Source organism: Daphnia magna, unplaced genomic scaffold (assembly GCF_020631705.1).
Source record: "Daphnia magna isolate NIES unplaced genomic scaffold, ASM2063170v1.1 Dm_contigs130, whole genome shotgun sequence".
In the NCBI taxonomy this organism is placed as follows: domain Eukaryota; kingdom Metazoa; phylum Arthropoda; class Branchiopoda; order Diplostraca; family Daphniidae; genus Daphnia; species Daphnia magna.
The window spans coordinates 142,464-158,283 of record NW_025533133.1 but is presented as its reverse complement, the minus strand read 5'-3'; the positions used below and the strand labels follow the sequence as shown (position 1 = coordinate 158,283).

Below are 15,820 nucleotides of genomic sequence, written 5' to 3'. Positions count from 1 at the left end.
AAAGTAGAAAACATGAAAATTGAAAAACAAACTCAAAAGAGTTTCTATTCGGATGACTGAACCCACCACAAGAGGCACGGCATTGGTCACGCTCTATCAACATTCAACAACAATTGTTTGTGGAAAAATAAGCGTACCAAATGAAAAGGAAGGAAAACCTAACAATTGACCGGACAAGGGCCTCAATTTCACCCTGAGATCAGTTATTTTGTCCTGGTCTGAGTGAGAGGTTTTGACTTTTCAAAGCGTTTTCAATAGCCCATGTCAACGCACCCTCAAACCCAAACGCGCAGACGAACAAGCTCAGTATAGAATGAGCTGCCGTTTCTCCTTGACTTCCGTCTTGTCGAGTTAGAGCGCAGAATCCGATTTGGTCAAAATGACACTCGAAGAAGGTTTATTATGCTGATTCACGTCTTCAGAGTTCTGGCTGTTTAAGTTTTATTACCTTTCGTTTACGTTAAATGTCGCTGATGCCCAATAAGATTTGCCTTTTTCATGCAGTAGTAACACAAGCTTCATAGAAGAAACAGTTCCAAAGAACCTACACTTTGTTCTTGCCTTTCATTGTTTTGATCTTCTTAGTGTGGTAAGTGGAATTTGATGTGCATGTTGCATGCCTTTAGGTTAAGAACATAACAGCATTGTGGAAAAAATTATCGATAGCAACAAATCATTTTTGAAACCGATTTCATGTGTTTTATCTTGTCTATTTTATCCTGTAGATTAATCAAAAGGATGCTTCTCTGACTCAAAGGAATATGGCACGTTTACTACGAAACATTTTTTCGTTGAGGCAATGCAAATGTTTGTTTGTCTCTGTGCTTTTGGTGTGTGCAGTGATGGTGTTGGTGGCCCTCAAACTCCACCCGGATCTAGTCAAGGCTCCATTTTACCATGAAATCTCCAACAATGCCCTCACATCAGGGGGAAAAACACAGACCTTCCCCAATAAAGAAAGAGTTGATCAGCAAGCTGGAGACAGTGACTGGACTGATAGTGTTCAGTTCCTTCCCCATACGGAACCTATTGTGACTAGCACTGGTGGCCAAGCTATCAAGGGTTACAAAGCTTTTGCTACCCAAAATTTGGAAAATGTAGTAAATTCTGGGCCAATCTTCTATCACCAGAAAGTTCCAAGTTATTATCCAGCTAGTCCCATTGCAAGAGGTAAGGCTGTTTTTTTTTTCACTATATTTGTTGAAGTAATTTGTGTTTGAATTTCTTGAAGGTGACACACCAGGAGGGGAAACACAAAGTATTGCGAGGCCTATTGGGAATTTGCCAGAAAATGTCTATATTTCTCAGGGTGCAGCGCCAGTTAATCCAAAAGATACTCCAATCTTTGTTCCAGAACGTCGACTCGTTCATTTTGATCTAAAAGGCGCTCCGCCAAAAATTGACTATTTGCAACAACTGATCCCCCTTCTTGTGCAGCTGGGAGGTACAGGACTACTCATAGAGTATGAAGATATGTTCCCTTATGACGGTGTTTTGAAATCCATCGCTGCAACTAACCACTACACTCGGGCAGAGGTAATAATTTTTGATTCGTTTTTTTATATATTTGGCTTGTATTGCTTTATTTGTCTTAATTTCTAGATTCGTTCGCTGTTGAAGGTTGCCGAAGCTTATAAATTGGAGGTGATACCACTCGTCCAGACATTTGGGCACTTGGAATATGCACTGAAACTGCCCCAATTTTCCCACCTGAGAGAGAATCCTAGTGTGCCACAGGCCTTGTGTCCGTCGCAAAATGAATCATTTGTTTTAATTCAAAACCTGGTTGATCAAGTACGATCGCTTTTACTTTCTTTCCGTTTTTCTTTGTGCTTTTTATTTCCTTGTTCTACGCGAGCTGTTTTTTTATTCACTCCTTTATTGTGTGCTATCGCCAACAGATTATGTCGTTGCATGAAGGAAGCAAGTTTCTGCATATCGGATGCGACGAAGTCTTTCACATGGCCGAATGTGCAATCTGTTCACTCAAGCCCAAAGATGATATTTTTCTCTCTCATGTCCATCGAGTGGCTTCATACGTCACGAGCAAGTACAAAGTTAAACCCATCATTTGGGACGACATGCTGAGACATATGACTGCTGCTGCGCTTGATGATGCCAAGCTAGGAGATCTAGTTGAACCTATGGTTTGGGTAAGAAAAATCTCATTTTTTCTCCGATTTTTACTTTGGCAGACTTCTTACCATTTGATAAAATCAACAGGTGTACGCCGAAGATGTGTATCGTTTTGCGGGATCTTACGTATTTGATCGGTACGCGCAAGTTTTTCCGTCTTTTTGGATATCAAGCGCATTTAAAGGCGCCTTTGGGGAAACCATGATAGTCCCAGATGTTACCCGGCATTTGGAAAATAATCTCAACTGGCTGGACGTTGGACGAACGGAAAGTCCTAAATTCCGACAAGGACTCAGAGGTCTAGCCATCACGGGATGGCAACGTTACGATCACTTTAGCAATCTCTGCGAATTGTTACCGGCAGCCATTCCTTCTTTAGCCGTCAACTTATTGACTACTTCACGAGGTGTGATCAACAGTTTCTAATCTTCAGCTTCCCTTATTAACGTATTTCATTTTGCATCTATAGGATACTATAATCAATCCCTTGCGCCATCACTTTATAAAGCCTTATCTTGCCAAAAGGCTCCACGGTATGAAAAGATTCCTGAGCTCCGAACCAGCCGTTCTGATCGATTCTTGCACGAAAAGATGACCATGTGCTTCTTTCCGGGTGCACATTTTTTCAAAAGCACGGGCCGGATCCTCAGGCTTGAAAAAGAAGTAAATAAATTGATTGTTCTTCGAGTAGCCAGTGCATCTCATTAACATATCACCGTTGTTTTAATTTTAGATCGAAGAATTTGTTCTACTGACTACAAAGCGTAAGGGCTGGTTGACGGAATATAGTGTCCGGCATAATTACAGTAGCCCAGCTCGGATCGATGAGCTTTTGCGCGACTTGCCTTACCTCTCTGGCAGTCTAAATGCCGTGGCTAAGCAGACGATGGATATGCTTAAACACATTTTCGACATTCACACGGTTTCTGAATGGATGGAGCAAAAACTACTTCCACTTTTCGAGAAGTTAGATCGCATCCAAATGGACGCAGCCACGTTACGTTCGCAAAAGTATTGGCCCGTTCGCCCACTTAAGTTATTTGATGGGTGGCAGCAGTACGGCCTCAATTTCGGCAGCGTTTTCAATTTGAACGAAACGCAGTTCAGCACTCGGCACTGAAAACTCACGAATCCCAAATATATGATGCTGCAATACATGTATACTATATTTTCACTCTTTTGTTGCACTGGAAAAACTCTCCCTCCCCAATGTGCACATTTTATCCATTCCCTGCTATTTCGCATGATATTTTTCGCCCCTCACCCCTTTTGATTATTAAAATTTTTTTTGTTGTAATAATCGACTGTTTTGACGCGCTGTTCACGTTCTTACATTTATCTACTTTTCTATTATTCGTTTGTCGGCAACGGTAGCACTCGAAAAAAGTTTATTATTCCATTATCTTTTTTTGTATTTTGACCTAAATTGACGACTAAATTTGGTCAAAGAAAAGATAAATTGAATACATCAGCTAAAAATCGAGTTCGATTTTACGGTTTTGTATTCAGTCAGTTTTTACTATAGAGCCACTAATGCAATAAAGGACTCTATTGAGCTGAAGAGGGAAATATTCAAAATTGTTTTCCACTTCTGAGGTGCTTTAGGGAGAGAAAAAAAAAAATAATGGGCTAAGAAAGGTTAGTCAAATGGAGTCGAGGCTTTGTCTTAATCAAACGTAGGTAAAGAAACTTTTTTAGCATGATTAGTGAACATGAGGTTTTTAGCAAAACTTCCATCGGTTGCCACACGCGTTGCAGAGAACGAATGTAGTCATCGGTTCATCAGCGCTTCGTGTTTGGACCTAGTTGAGAACAAAGGAATATGGCAATGTCAGAACTGCTACTGGTGAGTATTTTAATAAATACTGTCTTGCCTGATTATAAGTGCAGTTGCGTTGTCCGCATTTTCCGCATTTGAGGAGATCGGTTTGTGTACCCTGGACTGTGGCCAATTGAGCATCGTTGATGCTTTCTTTAGTGAACTTTTGACGAATGTTTTTCATTTCATCTGAAGCCATTTCCTAAAAGGCATTTGGATAAATAACGTTTTAAACGATACGTTCACCAAAGGTTGTTGGAACCATAAGCCACCCTTAAATATCTTCATTGTCAACTTTTACTCACTTCAGATGTCATATTTGACAAACGAGCAGGGCTGACTTGACCACAGAGGAAATTGAGGCGCAGGTTAGGGTTTCGGGTGTCCTTCAGATTAGAGACTCGACTTCTAACTCTGTTCTTGTACTTCATATCTGTATTTTTAAATTCTTTGAAAATGCATTCTTCTAGCATTTGGGCGAGATATTCAGGATCTCCCCCACCTTTCTCATAAAAAATAAAGAATTGGTAAATGTCCTATTTTGTAAACAATGATTTATGTACCATCTACAGCAACTCCATCTCCTTTTATTGCAGCACACAACATCTCTCTGCATTTAAGTCGAACAGAGTCTGTAGTGGTTGTTGGTAGAGCAGGGAAAGATGATTGAACATTGCTAGATGATCCCTTTTTATCTTTGGCTGATTCTTTAACTAGAGCCTGGCTCTCTTTTGGTGGTTCTTTGGCTTTATCCGATGTCTTCCCTTCCTCTTTCGTGCTTTCTTTTGGGGTAGCTGATCCTGAGTCAACATTTGCAAAAAACGGAAAGTAACGACAGTTGGGGCTTAACAGAATAGTTTGGTAGTTACCAGGTAGGAGTTTTTTCCATTTCTTTATTAGGGCTTTTGTAAGATTGTTGACTTCATCATTTTCACTTTTCTTTCGAATAGCATTGACAGTCATCCCAATTCTAGTGCTTGTCAGGACAGCCAAATTGATAGGTAGATCTTTTAGAGCTTTTAGATAATCCAATGCCTCATCTTGGCCCTGCGAAAATCAAGGTAAACTGACAACTTGAGTAGCGTGTCACGTACAAGATAAAAAAACTGTATTACCAATTCTTCTTTCACAATTTTATCCAACTTCTTCTGAATACGCAGCACATCTTTCTCGCAATCCATTGTGAAAAAGCGATTTTAAATGGTAGTGACGGGGAAAACTTCGAGATTTACGCGCGAAACGTGATTACTTGGAAGCCGCGTTGTACCGATGAAAGGGCAATAACACAACAGCTTCAATAGCAGACGACAGAACGATGCGTTTGTCCATTTCCATTTTACACAGAGACATGACCTTATCAATCACGTACACGTACAGTTTACGCGATCATGAATTAGATTTTTTTTCTTACCAAACTTTGCCAAAAGATTTAAACGACTCAATTCTCTTGCAAGTAATATTCAATTTAGTTTTATTGTTACTTGATCAGCGCGTCCTTATTGCCCGAGGGCCGTTGTGTTTTCTAAATTGCTTGCTAGCGATAATTTCCTACTTTTGGGTCACTCACGCATAGCCGTAGCCTACGTAAAGCCCCCCAAAATAAAAACCGACTAAAGGGCGCCTTCCTTTGTAAAGTATTCGTTGAAGGTAGAGCTCATGTTTCGGGATCGCATTTGCGATAAGCAGCGTCACTTTGACCAGATACGATTTGATAAATCACTCAAATGCAAATTTATTTGTTAATTTAATATGAAAACACACTATCAACCGCGTGATGAATTTGGCCCTAATGCATGTTTGGCATTATTGGTGATTCGCCATGTTGTGTTTTCTCGTCAGCCACAAATGGTGTTCGAACAATATCAATGCTTTTAAAGCCTACATGTAAAAATGTTAAACCATGACCAATGTAATCAAAGTAACTACAGTGTTAATCAATTTTTGTTCATTTTAATCAGTTACATTTACATCAATTTCATTTGTTATGAGATCAATAAATCACATAACCTGTATCTGTATGCAACATGAAATGTTACCATCATTGCCAGAAGACAAATCCTCCACTGAAGATATCTATCAAAGAAAAGAAAATATAATTTGGAATGCACAATTGCTTCATTTATTTTCTTTTTTTTTTAGAATAGGCACCATTACAGTACATTAAAAAAATTGAAATTAGGAAACTAAAAATTTCTGTTAACATTGGAAGAGCCGACATGGATTATAGCTATGGAACAATGGTGGTACAAAACCAGAGGTTCAGGATTTGGTATCTTGAAATTTTTCAAGCAACAGTTTCTTGAAGGCAACTTGATCAGACCATAGCTGGGCTGCTTGACCATTAAGGGGGCTATCATTGTTAGGATCTCCAAGCAGGCTCTGTATGGACAGAAGGATTGTTCTCACATCGTATAGTGCAGACCATTTGTCCTTGAGTATATCTAGGCATATGTTCCCATATGTATCCACATTGGGGTGGAAGCAGGGAGTGACAAACTTAACTGTAGGGGCAGTAAAAGGGTAGCCATTTGGAAAGGTCAGGCTAAGTTTGTATACTAATCCTTCATAAACCTAGTAAAATTTAAGCGTAAGAAAAAAAAAATCATTCTAGAACACTGATCTTTGACTAACCGTTCCTTGTGGACCAATAATGGTCCCAATCCACGAAAAAACATCATCCCCATCTGGGAAAGCTGAGATTCCTTTGTCACCAGACATCATGAGTGTAAGAAGCTCTTGTTGCAATCTATAGGATTATTTAAAATAGAATAATTGACTAAATAACACTCCAAATGTTTTCTCCCACCGTTTGCTGGTTGATTGGTGTTTTGTGGCCGAAGTAGGCCCGTCCCCATCTTTCATTGCAGTACTGTTGTTGGACCCGTTGACTGGATCAATATTTTGAGCCATATTATAATATCAATAAAACAAGTCAGGAGTATTAAGCCACTTCAATTAAAACTAAAAAAGACGTTGGGAAAGCGGGACGCTAGGCCACAGCAGGAACAGAAGAGAGAGGACGTTCAACCTTAAACTTTTTCACAACTGACTTCAAGAGAAGGAGGTGTGTGCTAACTGTTAACAAAAAAAAATTTCAAACGACCAGCAGTTGCCAAACCTAAATAGAATTTAACAATTCATTTAAAAACCGAAATCAGGGAATTCAACTGATTTAAATAAATAAATTTATTTAACGGCAAGATTACTGTTTCAAAGAAAACCTCTTTTTATCTTTTTCTCTAATAAATTCTTTACAATGTTTGCCTCATTGTTGGGCCTCCCACTTTACCCTTACGCCGCCTCTGTTTGGTGGATCGTTGCCTAGCAACAGTGGAAAAATTAAAAAACACGAATTCGATTTCATACATGAGATTCCTCGCACAATGTCTGAATACGGTTGTTACTAGTGGGATAATTTAACAATGCAAATCCGTCGAGCTAAAACTCTTTTACCCTACCAGGTAAGTGGTACAAAATAGACTGGACTTAACTTGCCTTTTAGGAAAGGATATTTTTCTATTTGTGACTCATGTTTCGAGATTGCTTCTTACTTTGTGAGACGATTACGACATACGTGTGAGACGAAAGGCATGGTGTTAAAAAACCATCATTACAATTGCTACACATTACCTAACAATTATAGTAGAGGATTTCTGAATCCAATGACCTAAACCCATCGAATTTGTTATGATAAATGACAGAAATGTGCAATACGAAATTACGCCGTATGGCTATTGATACTTGCCATGCTACCTCTAGCGAGACTCGAACTCGCATTCCCCGGCCCATTGTCTTATCCAGTAGGCCGCAGAGCCTGTTATATTCTCAAAATATTATCCTTCATGAAAAGTAAAGTGTGAGATTGTAAGCCGGCACTGTTTAAAATACCGTAAGTATACGTAAAGTGTCGTAGATATGGTAAGCTGAAACTCTTTTGCATGTACAAAGGAAAACGAAGACGATTCCAAAAGACTTTTAAGTTCTTCAATAAAAAAAGATGTTTCAAAAACACTTTCTGGAATTTGGAATCGAATCGATTCAATTTGGAGTTATTTTAACAACTTTGAAACATCAACTACGATGGTTTCAACATTAAGATTCATCGACAGCTGCAGTCTGATAGATTGTTATATAGCCTTATACAAACAATCTCGTTATTTCAGTGGGGCGATGACGGGATAATTATTCATTTGCCCGAATTAAATCTGGTTTGTACTACGATTTTGGTCAACGATACACAATTTGCCTCTTGTCCCTAACGCTTACTCAAGGTTGTAAACTTCATATTTACGTAATCGGCATTCATCAGTGCAACCATAGCTTACAATTATAGTTGTGAAGTAAAAAATTCAATGTATGGAAGTCCCTGGTTCAATTAGAATGACGTATCACGTAAATATAGCGAAGAACAAAGAATTTAGATTTGTTCAGCGTCTACAGAATTTACAAAAAAACTGTGCATTTAAAATCTTTTGTAAAAGGATGGCGCCGCCAAAACTAGTGGAATCTGCTGGTCCGCTAATGGCCAAAAATTAGCCGTTGCAACTGCTGAGAGAGTCATTGTCCTATTTGATGCAAACGGAGAGAAACGAGACAAGTTTTCCACCAAACCCTCTGACTCAAAAGTGAGCACCAGCATTTTACCCTGTTTTCAACAAATTAAAATTATCCCCATTTCTTTTCTAGTTTGGCAAGAAAAGTTACAACATCAAAGGAATTGCATTCTCGCCGGATTCAACTAAAATTGCTATAGGCCAAACAGATAACATAGTTTTTGTCTATAAAATTGGTGACGATTGGTAATTGAAAAAAAAAAATTTTTTATCTGTATTTTCCAACTTTCCTTACTCGATCAACTTTATGGAATAGGGGAGACAAGAAAGTCATTTGCAATAAGTTTTCTCAAACGAGTTCAGTTACGTGTTTGATTTGGCCTAGTCAAGGACCAATTGTTCTAGGTTTGACCGATGGAAAGGTACGTGCTGCTCACGTCAAAACAAACAAATCGCAAACGCTCTACGCAACAGAGTCATTTGTTGAAATTCTGGCCTCGAAGTAATGCTGATTCTCTTTATAAATATTTCGACTGCAAAGCTTTTTATACCTAATCTACTTTGAACAGCCAATCTGGAACCGGTTTCATCTCGGGACACGCAGATGGAACGATCGTAAGATTTTACGTGGCTGAAGATGGCACCGCTCTTCCTCAAGTACGAAAGCGATTTCATTTATTCATAACATAAATTATTAATCGGTATAATACCAAATTGAATACAGGGAAAAGTGGTGATACATGGCGTGGCCCCGACTGCCCTTGTATGGGCTGGTACATTAATTCTAGCGTCAGGGTCAGACCAGAAGCTGGTTTGTTATTCGGCTGAAGGACGACCCATTCAACAGTTTGACTACAGTCGCGTCAAAGAAGAGCATGAAATAACAGTTGCCGTATCGAGTGGTTGCGGCCAAATGGTCGCTCTCGGCAGTTTCGACAAGTTTTGATTCTCTTTCATTTGTTTAATGAGTTGGCAAGAAAACTAATTAGATTGTTGATTTCACAGGATTCGCATCCTGTCGTTTAATTCGAGGAAGAGGCAATGGGAAGAGAGTGCAATTAAGGAGATTACGAACATGTACACAATTACCTGTTTGGCTTGGCGGTCAGATTCGCTCTATTTGGTTTCATCATCTCTTTGTGGCGGAGTTGAACTCATGGAAACAGTTGCCAAGTAATTGATTTTTCAAATTTTCGTTTTCGATAAACAATTTATTTTCAAATTATTTTCAAATTGACAGAAGAACACTTTGGAATGGCCGAGTTGAAATCATTTACATTTCATCTAGTCAAGTAGTAATAAAATCCGTACCAAATGAAGGCGTTGCCTTTTTCCATCCTGTAGTTATCCGCACTCAACCGGGCTTGGAAATCGAAACGGTAAAAGCTATGAATAATTGGATCATTGTTTTTTAAATGTAGTACTGAACATAACAATGGATCCAGGTGAGAATCATGGGCAGAGAAAATTATGCTGTTGCTCGCACTGATAAGACGCTCATCCTTGCCGATTTGAGACGAGGATTGGTTAGTGAAGTGCCATGGAAAGAACCAGAAATTATTCAGGTTCGAATATGAATTCCAATTATTGCAGAATCATCTTAGGGGACACATCCTTTGTCTCTTGCAGGATGGCAATAAAACGAAATTCCATTTTGATACACCGCACGCTTGCATGGTGTTTTCACGAGGGGAATTGACCCTCATCGAGTACGGTGTCAATACCATCTTAGAACGACTGAGGTTTTTACCAATTTTATGCTTATAGTGATTTAAATAACAATCATTCACCATCACGCATTGAAGGATGGAGTTTATGAATCCGCATTTGATCAGCGTTCGGATCAACGAGCGACGTCATAAACAGGGAGATAACATTAAACGACTGGCTTATCTATTAGACTTGAAGACTATTGGCATCAGTAAGTATTACATTACAAGTTTCTTTAGTCCACTCTATTTTATTCATACATTTCACTTCGTCAGGCGACCTTGTTACTGGCCATTCGTTGGGTCAAATTTCCCACGAATCGAAAATTGACTGGTTGGAAATGAACGAAACGGGTAGAAAGTTGCTCTTTCGCGATCAGAAATTAAGACTCTACATGGTCGATTTGGCCACTTCTACAAAGACGCTGTTACTCAGTTCTTGTCTGTTTGTCGAGTGGGTGGCCGGCAGTGATGTTATTGTCGCCCAAAGTCCATCTTTGCTTCACGTCTGGTATCACGCCGAGAGTAGCGATAAAGTGCAAACAACCGACATTCGCGGAGAAGTGCTGGATATCGTTAAAGAACCAGGTGGACGAACGACAGTACGCATCCAGGATGGAACTATGATTAACGAAGTCACTCTAGACGACCAACTAATTGAATTTGGGACGGCCATTGAAGATGGAGACCTTATTCGCGCATTGTCCTACCTGGAACGTCTCGATTCTCATTCGCCCGGCTCTGCCAAGGGACTTTGGGCCACTTTGGCTCACATCAGTCTCGATGCTAATGAATTACGGATCGCGAGTCGCTGTTACGCCGCTCTTGGTGACATATCCAAAGTTCGTTTCCTTATGGAAACCGTGCGGTCATCCGAAGAAGTCGCAAAAACAATCAGTAAAACTCGATGCACGTTCAAGCATGGTTAACTATTTCGTTTAAAAAAAATGATATCTTCCATTTGAAAGAGGGAGACGGATTCAGCTCACCGCTGGTGCAAGCTCGCATGGCTATTTTTCAACGAGATTTATCCACAGCTGAACGGATTTACATCGATCAAGGGAGTCCGGATGACGCTGTGCGGATGTACCGCCAGTTGCTCCAATGGGAAGATGCGCTTCGAGTCGCAGAAACGTACAATCTCTCAGACAGGCACCAAATCAGGTGCAAAGTAAAAGATGTTTGATTTAAATTTATCTTCTAATATCTTAAATGATCCGTTTAGACAAGATTATCTTCAATGGCTCCAAACGACGTGTCAAGAATCAGCGGCTGCCGAGGTGTACGAACGCGCAGGAGACTACGCATCCGCTGTGACAATGTGCCTCAAAGCGGGCTTACCCTCTAAAGCGGCCAAGTAATGAATAATTGACTACCCCATAATGGATGCATCGAATATTCACGTCGTTTCTCTTATCAAACAGGTTGATGTTGCATAGGGACGAATTATTATCCGACGCTGAGGCTGTCCATCAAGTTGTAACAGCTTTGCAACGATGCAACATGTACGTCCAAGCGGGCGAAATGTACCAAGCGACGGCAAAGCTCGACAAGGCATTCGAATTGTATCGTAAAGGTCATGCCTACGCAAAAGCTATTGATTTGGCCCGGCAAACGTTTCCCGGAGAGGTAACATTTTTAGAGGAATTGTGGGGCGACTATCTGATGTCAACCCATCGGCCAGAACAAGCCATAGCTCATTACATTGAAGCTGGAAAAATGACGACTGCCCTACGAGCGGCTATTGAAGCTCATCAATGGGAAAAAGCGGCAGACATTTTGGAAGTTGTCGGCGAATCGAACGTCGAAACGGAACATTTCCAAATGCTAGGCCGCTATTATGCCACTGTGCGGGCCTACGAGAAAGCTGAAAAGTTTTTCATGAAAGGAAAGTTGCCAATGGAAGTCGTTAAAATGTACATTTCCGTTGGTGAGTCGAATGAGATATTCTGTAAATCCATTGATTTCTGAACTTAATGGGATTTTCTTTAGGTCATTGGAGTCGGGCTTATGAAGCGGCGAAACATTCTTTACCAGCGACGGAAATAAAGCGCCTTTTTAATGACGAAGGTCAAACGTTGGTGAAAGCGGGCCGATTCCGCGAAGCGGAGCAGCTCTTTGTTGCTGCCCAGTTAATTGACTCGGCCGTAGAAATGTACCGTTCCAGTAAGAATTATGATCAACTCATCCGTGTCATTAGCAATCACCTACCGGATCAATTATCTCGCTATCACTTGGATATCGCCCGTCAGCTCCAGGCGGATGGCAATCGCAAATCCGCCGAGAAACATTTTATTGCTGTGCGTAACATTAAAACGCGTCCTTTTAATATTGTTAGTTCATTACCAAAAATTGGTTAATAGGCCAACGCTTGGGGAGACGCTGTTACCATGTATCGAGACTGCGGCCTGTGGGAGGATGCCTTCCGGGTTGTCCGAGCTAAGGGAAGCCCAAAAGAAGCTGCTGCTCTTGCTCTGGAATGGGCCCTGAGTGTCGGTCCAGAAGTTGGTGGAAAACTGCTGTTACGTCAAGGAATGGCTGAAGAATGCATCGCCTTGGCTTGTGATCAAGAAATGGTAAGTAGAAAAATAAAGTCAGACATTGAAAACTGGGATTAGAAAAATTGAATTTTATAAACGGTTAGTTTGAATTTGCCGTTGGAATGGCTCAAAGTGTAGCACCACATAAGCTTAAGACAGTTCAGAGACTGTTGGCCGTCCATTTGCAATCTGCTGATCGTTGGAAGGAGGCAGAAGAAGCTTACGTCAAGGTAATTTTTTTAAATTAAAATGATATTCCATCAAATGAGTGATGTTTATCCTATGTTCAAATAGGCGGGCGTGGCTCGAGAAGCTATTGAAATGCATTTGAGTCGAGGCGATTGGTTAGCAGCCGAGCAGTTGGCCGAGCAACACGATCCTGAAGCCCTTAACCAGATCCTCATTTCGCGAGCTCAAGCCTCATTGGACGCCGGCGATTTCCAGCAATTTGAGACGTTAATTCTTCGTGCCCAGCAACCTCTTCTCTTGTTACAAGGCTACAAAGAGACGGGTCGCTGGCAAGATGTTCTCCGTGTAGCCAAAGAATATCTACCCAATCGTCTTGCCGCTCTGCAGGACGAATACGATCATTACGTCACCAAGACACAGGGTGTCAACGCGGCTAGTTTAATAGCACAGGCTCGTGATTGGGAACTCCAGGGAGAATTCTCACGTTCTGTCGATTGCTACTTCAAGGTACTTTTAGTTAAATTTGTGACGTTCTAATGTAAACTTTTGGTGAAATAACGGGAATAACTCATTTGTTTTTTTCGGAAATTAGATTACTCTTGCAATGGTGAATGAGCCAGCCAAACTGGTAGCTCTCTGGAACAAAGCGTCAGAGTTGGCTGTCAAATTCCTGGACGAAGACAAGGCTGTTGTCCTGGTGCGGAACGCTGCCCGTCAGTTAAGAGAAATTGGTCAAGCGGCTGCTGCCGCGCAACTTTATCTTAGTGTTGACAGCGTCCGGGATGCTGTGGACATTTTGATGGAAGCTCGTGACTGGACCAGGGCACGTAAAATTGCGCAGGAGCTAGAGCCTGACTATTATCCACGTGTTGAATCCGCCTACCGGGAGTGGTTACGTGCGGAAGGAAAAGCCGATCAACTGGCTGACGTAGATTTGAATGGAGCTCTGGAAATGCTTGCCGGCCAGGGACAGTGGGATCAAGTTCTCCAGAAAGCGCAGAAACATGGAGCCGAATTACTTAACAAGTGAATTCACTTTATTCGGATTATTTAAGTGGTTTTCTAACATGTTGGTACGTCTCTCTTCTGGACAGGTACGTCGCCATTTATTCTACTGAGCTGATAAAGCAACAGCGCAGTTCAGCCGCTTTAGAATTATTCATCAAGTACGGTGCACCGGCCAAACCTCAAAATTTGAACATCTACCGTCATCTTGCCAGTGAAATTTTGCTCGAGGATAAAAATGATATCAAATCATTGATTGGTTTACGAAACATTTTTCACCTACTAGTAACTATCCTCTTTTATTGTTTTACCTTTTGCTGAACTAAGTCAACTCGCTTATTATTCTCCAGGTGAAAGAAGTAACATCACCCACAATCAACATGGAATTTGAGCGGTTTTTGCGGCTGTTCCATTACACGATGATTAGCAATACTTGCCAGAATGTCAGTGGACTAGAAGTGATCGCCACCAAAGCTAGCGTTTCATTACTGCGATACGCTGACCTATTTCCAGCTGATAGAGCCTTCTACGAAGCCGGAATGAAAGCCAAGGTGTATATCTTTATGAAGTGTGATGTGTTAGACGTGAATCATGAAAGTAATTTAAAAACAGGCAGTAGGATGGGATAACTTGGCGTTTGTGCTCCTCAATCGCTATTTGGACATTGCGGATATGATTGAAGATAATGGCGATAGTGCTGATGCTACCCTGCTGGATAACACAGATTTCGAGCAGACGGACATCCCTTTTGATAAACTCTGCATACCGGCCAGGCCGTGCGTCAACGGTACGCTTAAAGAGCAAGCAAAAGAATGGGTGTTGGCTGTCTCGTTGGATCAGCGCATCGAACAGGTAAGTTTGGCTTGAAATGATTTAGGAGTTGTTGGATGACTTTCTGAATGGATACCACGCAGCAATTACCTCTGGATGAGCGTGGAGTTTATGAAGCCTGTTTGATTAACTGGAAGAAGTCGTCGGATCCGCCTGCAACGCCATGTGTTTTGACGGGCTACCCTGTGTTAAGACAGCCTGTCAAATTCCCAGCACAGGGGAAAGAAACGAATCGAGAAGATTGGAATCGTTTCCTGGTGGCGGTCAAACGCTGGCCAGACAATCGCCAACTTCACGAAACGCTTGATTTTATTGAAAAATGGTGCAATGGTCTGCCGTCAGTTACTTCACAGTTTGCTTTCTGATTGAGCATTTCATCTGTTTTCTGTTTATGCAAAGTGTTGGCCAGTTGATCTCATATATTACGATCCAGTCAAGTATCATTCTTCCTCAAATGTAATAAAGCGGGGAAATTACGTTGTCCCATTTGTCCAGCGGTTCGTAACCGACGGCCTCTGACATCTCACATTAATCGGTGATATAGATTTAAATATTAAGCTCTATAGTTATACGTTGTGACAGCTTAAAAGAACAAAGATTTGAACGAGAAGTTTGGCTTATTATTTTAAAATATATTTCATATCTTAACTAGAAGTGATAAGGTAAGATACTAATTGGATGGCAAAAGAGGTTACTGTAGAAAGATATAATTTTGGACTTTGAAAACTAATCAGTTTAATGGTGACGGGATTCAGGACCACCCGAACACGACATATAACATTTTATTGCAGGCGTACCACTCAAAATTTAAAAAAATCGTTCGGCACATAAATTGTTCATGACATGAAGAATACGTGGTAAAAAAATGAAAGAATTTTTTTGCGACGAAAAAATTCAAAAGTCGGCGGAATGACCCTTATAGAATAATACAGTTCGATAAATCTTACAAATAAAGAAAAATTTTCCGCAGTGAGAAGCAATACAGTATTTAAAATCATGCCAAATTCTTGAGCTGTGTGAAATAATGGGACCCAAAAT

The 15,820-nt window shown here is 40.8% G+C and overlaps 4 protein-coding genes across 6 annotated transcripts; 2 read left to right on the top strand and 2 right to left on the bottom strand.

Moving 5' to 3' along the window:
- Positions 1-5: 5 nt before the first annotated feature.
- On the top strand, positions 6-3,538 carry LOC123466984 (hexosaminidase D-like). Its single transcript, XM_045167033.1, has 8 exons — positions 6-589; positions 726-1,170; positions 1,232-1,536; positions 1,603-1,794; positions 1,902-2,153; positions 2,224-2,542; positions 2,606-2,799; positions 2,870-3,538. The coding sequence occupies exons 2-8, from the start codon at positions 762-764 to the stop codon at positions 3,254-3,256; spliced, it is 2,058 nt and encodes a 685-aa protein (XP_045022968.1). The 5' UTR covers positions 6-589; positions 726-761; the 3' UTR covers positions 3,257-3,538.
- An 82-nt stretch (positions 3,539-3,620) lies between these two features.
- LOC116929164 (transcription elongation factor S-II) lies at positions 3,621-5,260 on the bottom strand. Of its 3 annotated transcripts, none has more exons than XM_032936322.2 (6): positions 5,071-5,259; positions 4,825-5,002; positions 4,519-4,755; positions 4,261-4,457; positions 4,011-4,157; positions 3,621-3,938 (listed from the first exon to the last, which is right to left on the bottom strand). In XM_032936322.2, exons 1-6 carry the CDS (start codon positions 5,134-5,136, stop codon positions 3,858-3,860), a joined length of 906 nt encoding a protein of 301 aa, XP_032792213.2. In that variant the 5' UTR covers positions 5,137-5,259; the 3' UTR covers positions 3,621-3,857. The 3 variants fall into 3 exon arrangements, with proteins under 3 accessions (XP_032792213.2, XP_045022969.1, XP_032792212.2); XM_045167034.1 differs by having other exon boundaries at positions 4,519-4,761; positions 5,071-5,258; XM_032936321.2 differs by having other exon boundaries at positions 4,519-5,002; positions 5,071-5,260.
- A 788-nt stretch (positions 5,261-6,048) lies between these two features.
- Positions 6,049-7,031, bottom strand: LOC123466985 (ubiquitin-conjugating enzyme E2 C-like). The gene is made up of 3 exons (XM_045167036.1): positions 6,762-7,031; positions 6,587-6,701; positions 6,049-6,526 (listed from the first exon to the last, which is right to left on the bottom strand). The coding sequence occupies exons 1-3, from the start codon at positions 6,863-6,865 to the stop codon at positions 6,215-6,217; spliced, it is 531 nt and encodes a 176-aa protein (XP_045022971.1). The 5' UTR covers positions 6,866-7,031; the 3' UTR covers positions 6,049-6,214.
- Positions 7,032-7,250: 219 nt separating this feature from the next.
- LOC123466289 (intraflagellar transport protein 172 homolog) lies at positions 7,251-15,314 on the top strand. The gene is made up of 24 exons (XM_045167029.1): positions 7,251-7,416; positions 8,437-8,580; positions 8,642-8,754; positions 8,825-9,010; positions 9,078-9,165; positions 9,233-9,447; positions 9,514-9,681; positions 9,749-9,887; positions 9,954-10,073; positions 10,138-10,250; positions 10,314-10,429; positions 10,494-11,114; positions 11,186-11,381; positions 11,443-11,574; positions 11,642-12,147; positions 12,210-12,517; positions 12,581-12,793; positions 12,862-12,987; positions 13,052-13,453; positions 13,539-13,972; positions 14,041-14,236; positions 14,302-14,502; positions 14,564-14,803; positions 14,866-15,314. The coding sequence occupies exons 1-24, from the start codon at positions 7,378-7,380 to the stop codon at positions 15,145-15,147; spliced, it is 5,298 nt and encodes a 1,765-aa protein (XP_045022964.1). The 5' UTR covers positions 7,251-7,377; the 3' UTR covers positions 15,148-15,314.
- The last annotated feature ends 506 nt before the right edge of the window (positions 15,315-15,820 follow it).